The 7,152-nt window shown below is 50.0% G+C and overlaps 1 protein-coding gene across 1 annotated transcript; it reads right to left on the bottom strand.

Annotated features, from left to right (window-relative positions):
- Window positions 1-754: 754 nt before the first annotated feature.
- ATP6V1G1 (ATPase H+ transporting V1 subunit G1) lies at window positions 755-4,512 on the bottom strand. The gene is made up of 3 exons (XM_082492652.1): window positions 4,380-4,512; window positions 2,863-2,963; window positions 755-1,517 (listed from the first exon to the last, which is right to left on the bottom strand). The coding sequence occupies exons 1-3, from the start codon at window positions 4,459-4,461 to the stop codon at window positions 1,344-1,346; spliced, it is 357 nt and encodes a 118-aa protein (XP_082348778.1). The 5' UTR covers window positions 4,462-4,512; the 3' UTR covers window positions 755-1,343.
- Between the last annotated feature and the right edge of the window lie 2,640 nt (window positions 4,513-7,152).

Below are 7,152 nucleotides of genomic sequence, written 5' to 3'. Positions count from 1 at the left end.
TCACAATCAAACTCTACAGGTCTGAGAGGTTTTTCAATGCTACGCTGAGGGTGTGTGGAAATATATGATGCTGTTCCTCAGACAGAACATCCGTAAGGTTGCTTGCTTAGATTCCCAACGGCCTGATTCTTGTGTTTGATCGGAGGCATGCTCATCGAGGTCTCTTTTCTGCAAAAAGCCTTAAACTGAACTCAACAAAAAAGCAAAGCTACATTTAACATTCTGTTGGTGAGAGGGAGAGGAAGAAACCGCTGAAACATAAAGCCTCTTGATGTATTCATCTGTACCTTTGAATAAAGAGCTAGAAAGCAATGCACAATCCCAACACACTTATTTCACACCGTTCCTGGGTACGGCAGGATGCTGCAGGATACAGTATGACCTTGGTATTAACAAGCAGTGACCAGTATTTGACTAAAGGAAGGATAATTACTGCACAGCACCTGGCTATCAAACTATTCTAGCGATCTGGCAACATTTTACTTCCCCTAATGGTCACAAGAACATTTGTTCCTGAAGGTTTTCAGAATGATCTGGCAGGTAAAGCATCAGACTGGAGCCAAGAGGAGGAGCTCTGTAATGGGATTTTAACTTACCTGCTGCGACCTTCAGACATTTGCTCTATCTCTTACTCTTTCTTTTATCGATACTTGGTATTCATTCTTCAGAGTCCATACTGCCGTGCAACACGGTGAGACCTTCCAGCACTCTCAGCACAAGTCATCAGGAACAACACTGACTAGAGACTTTGAAGTTAAATAAGTGTTTTTACTTTCAAGTGTCATAGTGCCAGACTTGTAACAAGCTAACAGCAGAATATACAGAGGATATTCAACACAGAGAAACTCAAGCACCTGAAAATTATCAGCCAGCACTGTACAGCCAGGGAATTCTTCTTACAAGGTTTAACCCCTGTACAAAGGTTAACACCACACTGAAAAATGCATTTTGGTCAACAAGAACACAGTTACACAGGTTTAACAGTTACTGACACAGGGTCTCCATTTAAACCGGGCCAGCAGCGCTCTCTACTTCTCAGAGGAAAGCCTCTCACTGAATACTATCCAGATAAAATGGGAGCATTAGTGTGCCAGCTTGGATATGCATTTAATAACTTTGCACAGATTTGAGACATGGGCATTTAATGTTTGAATAAGCTCTGAATCCATGTCAAGAGAGAAACTAAGAGAACTCCAACAAGATATTGATGACTTACAACTCACTGAAATAATTTAACACATTTACACAAAGAACAGTTAAGGTATGGCTAAGAGCTGTACATTCCACCTGAAGCTCAGACGTTACTACCAGCATTTCCAGTATGCTTACTCCTTCTTCCACTACTACCCATTGATGCGGTAATTCACATGGATTTCTGGTTTGATGTCACACACTAGCGACAACAGCTGGGAGAGGACCACCTCACGGTTCTTCTGGAAGTTCTGCTGGATCACGCTCATCTTTTCCTGCGTCTCTTTCTCAACTTCAGTGGTGCAGCTGCCATGAGATCCAAGTGCCTACAAACAGCAAAGGAAAGAGAAAGCTCACACATGAGTAGTTTGACAAAGAAAACACTGCTCTTAACTCTGTATTTGTTATTCTGCACTGCATCTCTACTTGAATAGAGAGAAGAACTGCACTATTAAGAAAAAAAAAAAAAAAAAAGTACTCTGCTCAGATTTCCCACTAAACTTGCGCAAGTTTGTATTTCACCCACAGCCCACGCCCTTTTTCCTCTCTTATTCATTATCCATCAGTTTAGAGCATGGGCTTCTAAAGAGTGCCTGAAATAAAGGTCCTGCTGTACTGGTGACTGGAACCGGGAACCCCTGGGCACTACTGTACCAGATAGTGTAAGTAACACCCATGATTTAGTTTAAGCACAGTCTTTACACCATCCCGTTGCGTCTACCCTTGGAGAAGCTTCATAAAAACCTCTGCCTTCGAAACAGGACTGTGGGAAACGCGATATGCACAGCAAGGAGTCTCTCACAGCTTACAATGCTATTCTTGCCCCATAAGCAACCTGGAATTGCCTGATACCATAAGCCTACTGAACCAAGCTAACAAGTGCCTGTAAAATATTAATCTTGACCTACTGACATGAAGGCTATTATGCAGAACAGAGGAGGTGGTACTGTGCTAACCAGACGATGGATAGAGGGTCATTGTCAGGTCATTTTCCAAAGATTTCAGAACTGACAGGGGCATGTATGCAGCAGAAACATCCTGACTGTACTACAGCACTCGGCAGGCACAGGGCTCCAGTTTTGCACCTTTTGGGAATACCTCCTCTTGCTCAAAAGGAAAGGAAAACACACCCCTCGGAACACAGCAAGCAAGAACCACTAAGCCTTACAACTGCTTCAGCAAGAGCACAGCATCTACAAGGCAAGCAGTTTCTATCATGGTCACAGAATCACAGACTGGTCAGGGTTGGAAGGGACCTCTGTAGATCATCCAGTCCAACCCCCCTGTCAGAGCAGGGTCACCTACAGCAGGCATTAGCATCACAGAAACCAGCTTGTCACAGGAGGAATGAGCTTGGTCTTTTTTTAACACTGCTAAATACAGCAGGTTTTGAGAGGCTGCCACCCATCAGGGCGCCAGCCAGTACACAGGCTTATTAAGCTAATTCACTGCCAGTCAATAGTTCTGGCTGCTGAGATGCAATACACCATGTTCTGATTCACTTCCACTCCCCCCCCCCGCATGATACACGGCTGTGCATCAGAGGAAGGCAGTTAGGGAAGTACTCCTCCGGCAACACATTCCACCCCGAGGGCTGCTCTCAGGGCAAGTAACCCCAAATGCAAGGCTAAGAGGCTGGGCAGGTAACAGCGAATGATTGAGAAAACAAACCGCTGCTTCCTTGGCTTTGAACTCCTTCTCCCTCTGCAGGCGGTACTGCTCAATCTCTGCCTGGGCTTCTTCTTTTGCCTGCTTCAGCCTCCGATTCTTTCCTGTTTCCAAAGAACATACCAAATTAAATAAAGAAGACAAAAGTACTGAGAGCGTATTTCCCCATGCCTCTCCAGCTGCCCAATGCACAGCAACCACTGCAGCATTTGCTATTGCAGCAGCTCCTTCTGTAGCAAGCATCAGCAGGGCATCGCACACCCCCACAACCCCTCCAGCTTTGCTGTGTTAGCCAACCTCAGGAGCACGAGGTTGCCCTGCGTGCCACCAAACCATTGCCAAGCTCACCATGCAATGAGCTTCCACCAGCAAGAAACAGAGAAGTTCTCTGAATCAGTGGTCACATTTGACAACTTGCAGGTCTGGCATTGGTCATGTGAGTGTGCAACATCTCTGAGTGATCCCAAAGAGCACAGCAGAAAGAACATTAAGTCTTAGTTTTGTCTCAGGAAAATTGTGCAACTGATGGAAAAACTGGCTACTGCATGAAGTTCCCCTCCTGGACTTTCCACCACACCCTCCCCTCCAAGGTTATCATCATTACAGTGAGCTACAATAATCTACTTCTCGAAAAACTGCCAGGGGGTAGATCCACAACACAGTGCAGCTTCATTAAAAAAAAAGTAAAACATTTGCAGCAGGAGAAACTTCTAAAACGTCTAAAGGTGGGGATGTTTGTAACCTGAATTTCTCTCATTTAACAGGAAAAGCTAACTTGCATCCCCAAGGAGTAGCCCTCTCAACTCTATACGTCTAATCATTGACAGGAAAATACACTGTTTTCATAAAGAACAACAGGGGAAAAAAAAAAAGGTAGGAAAGATGCAGATAAGCACAAGGATCCCCCATCTGAAGACCCCGCTGCCATGAAGGCCAGGGTTCTGGTGGCAGCCTCCTCCCAGGGAACAGTCCCACTGGACAGGAGTCCCTGAGCTCCTCCAAGACATGCCAGCTCCCTCCAGCTCCTGAAACCAAAGTCCCCCACTGCCACCAGGGCGCACCCCACTTTCCTTTCCACACCTTCGCGCAGCACACAGGTCCCCGCAGGCGCAAACCAACGCTGCACCCCCTCAAGAAGCCCCACCGCGCTCACCACCGCCCCTCACAGCCCTTACGGCGAGCCCCGGTCCCTTAGGCAGGCGGGTCAGGGGGGCCATCCCCGACCCAGGGGCACGGAGGCGGAGGTGGGGGGGGCGGGGGGAGATTCCCGCTGGCACTGCGGCCCGCAAACACCGCTCCCCCTCGGAGCCATCACCCTCCTCCCGCACCAGCAGCTCCCCCCTACTCCCCTGAGGCGGCAAGGCCTGAGGCGGCGGGAGGGGGGGCCCGGCCTGGCCTAGCCCGGCGCCGCCGCACCGGGCTAGGCCAGGCCAGGCCAGGCCAGGCCAGGCCAGGCCCCCCCTCCCGCCGCCTCAGGCCCCCGCGGCGCTGTGGGACATGACCGTGCGGGCCGTACTCACGCTTGCGGGCCTCAGCCACCTTCTCGGCAGCGCGTTTCTCGGCCTGCAGCAGCTGCTGGATGCCCTGCGACTGGCTCGCCATGGCGGCTGCCTCCCTTCACCTCAACGCGTCGCCACCGCCGCCGCCGCCAACGTCACTACGTCAGGCAAGGACCCGCCCTAACTCCACCTCCAGCTTCCGGGCCCCGCCTCTAAGAGTCAGGCCACGCCCCCAGCACTCAGGCCCCGCCCCCTCCGGCCGTTCGCAGCCCACCCCGCCGTGGGACATCCTGGTCCCGTCCGGGCAGGAGCATCTCCCGACAGTGGGGGACATGGGGTCTCACCCCCGGGCACAGAGCCACCACGGTCTGGTGAGACACCCCCCCCTGCAGTGCTGCCTCCTCCTCTGGGGCCCCCAACATAGGAGCGACATGGACCTGTTGGAGCAGGGCCAGAGGAGGGCCACAAAGATGCTCCAAGGGCTGTAGCACCTCTGCTTGTGAGGACAGGCTGAGAGAGTCGGGGGGGGGGTTCAGCCTGGAGGAGAGAAGGCTCCAGGGAGACCTTAGAGCCCCTTCCAGTCCCTAAAGGGGCTCCAGGAGAGCTGGGGAGGGACTCTTGATCAGGCAGGGGAGCCATAGGACAGGGGTTCAGTTTTACACTAAAAGGGCGGATTTAGATGAGATATTTGGAAGAAATTCTTTACTCTGTGGGTGGTGAGACACTGGCCCAGTTTACCCAAAGAAGCTGTGGATGCCCCATCCCTGGAAACATTCAAGGTCAGGTTGGACGGGGCTCTGAGCAACCTGATCTCATTGAAGATGTCCCTGTTCACGGCAGGGCAGTCGGCCTAGATGGCCTTTAAAGGTGCCTTCCAACACGAACTATTCGATGATTCTATGAATTTATAATCATCCAGGACTATCTTCTCCAGGGGCTCCCAGGGGAGCCGAGCCCCTCTACTCCAAACAAACACACCCCAACCCCACTCCAGCCCAACCCTTGGCCATCACATCCCAGGGATGATTTAAAACCCCGAACGCAGCTGCCCCGACGCTTTCGGAGCATAAATTACAATTATTGCCACGGATAAAGCATCAGAGCCGTGACAGTGACTCACACCACTGCAGGGTGGAACGAGGGACTGCTGGTACGCCTCTTCCATCCCTCGTGATGGACGGGACCGGAGACAACGAATCAAATGCATATTTATAACGCGAATAGGAATTATGAGGTTTTGGCAGGGTGACCTTCATCTGGGCCCAGTGATTAGCTAAATGTCCTTAGCGGGCCTATCCATGCAGTGTTATATTTGCTTCAGTAAAAGGGAAGATGGGGAGAAGAGCTCTGGTTGTAGACCTGTGTTTTGAAGCAAACCCGGGTGGTTCGTGTGACCGGGGAGCAGCAGCAGCCGCTGGGTGCAAAGGAGCGAGTGGGTACCCGCCGTGGCACCGGCTGCTCCCGTCAGGCATGGAACTGTGCTGGCAGGAGGGAAACCCGGCAAATCTGGTCCCAAGTCATCTGTCCCCTCGGTTCGGCTGAGGGGACGCAGCTCAGGCGCTGCGCTGGTTATCGGTGAGCGCAGGAAGGAAAAGGGAGAAAATAAGGGTCTGATTCAAAATATGCCACAGCGCCTTGAGAGGCAGTGCGGTTCAGCTGGGCCACATCCAAGAGGTTTTACAAGAGAAGTGGCCCAAAAATGGAAGTCGTCTCATCTGGCTGTGAATCTAAGGAGCCCCCTGCCCTCTTCTCACCTCAGACCTCTGCAAAAGCCACCAAATTAATTAAACTGACTCCCGCAGCCCTCGGATGATGCCTCCATCCCATTCCCATCAAGAAACTCACCATCCTCATTAGCTGCTGCCATTTTTTCAGGGATGTTCATCTGCTGCTAATTAAAACACTTCAGCTGAACCCACAAATTACCCCCGCAGCAGGATGCTGCTGATGAAGGCGACGCGATGCATCGAGCAGCGTTTGCAGCAAAGGGGCCGAAACACGCCCAGCTCTCCCCTGAAGTCACAGCGGACACTGGGGTGTTATTTTCCTCCTGGGTGATGGTGATTTTCAGACTCGCTGTTTCTGTCCGTAAGATAACGATGCCCCCAGAAATATCCTGGCTGTGATCATGCTACATTTTCAGACAAAAGTCACTCCCAAAGTACGGCTTTGGGTTGACCAAAAACATTTGATGAGTGTTCAGTGATTTCATTTTGATGGTTAACAAATGAGGCAATAATAGTTTGTATTTAAAACAACTCTTTGGTTGGTTGCGTTGCTTTTTAGTTTCAGATTGCTCAAAAGCTAATTGAAACCTCATGGTGCGCGTCACATGAAACACAGGTGAATCTAAAAGGTCTTTGATCAACTTTTCAATTCACTTAAAATTTTGAAAAATCACTTCTCACTTGTTGCAAAAAAAAAAGAAAAAAGAAAAAAATAATGTTTCCAATTCTCAGACCTGCTTTTGCATGAATAAGAGAGCTGCTTGTACAGCTTTAATTCTATCAGCGATGGATTTATAATTAATTAGTATCACAAGTACTTCTGCACTTGGCTTTTATTCCCCCAGATTCATTGTACATGAGCTTGTCACTCCCTATTACAGAGAAAGCGCTCTTGCTGAAACTGATACTACCATCCCGTTATTTGCCCAGCCCCTATTTCTTAATACTGTAAACTTGATTAATCCTAAATTCCACATACCTCACGCTCAACGAAGACCGGAGGAAGAACGTCTTTAGGAGGCTAAGGCTGCTCTTGCTCTCTACCATGGGAAAATAAATTGCTAAAA

This window comes from Vanellus vanellus (assembly GCF_965231255.1).
Source record: "Vanellus vanellus genome assembly, chromosome: 18".
NCBI lineage: Eukaryota > Metazoa > Chordata > Aves > Charadriiformes > Charadriidae > Vanellus > Vanellus vanellus.
Note: the sequence above shows the minus strand (reverse complement) of the source record. Positions and strands in the feature narration are given on the sequence as shown.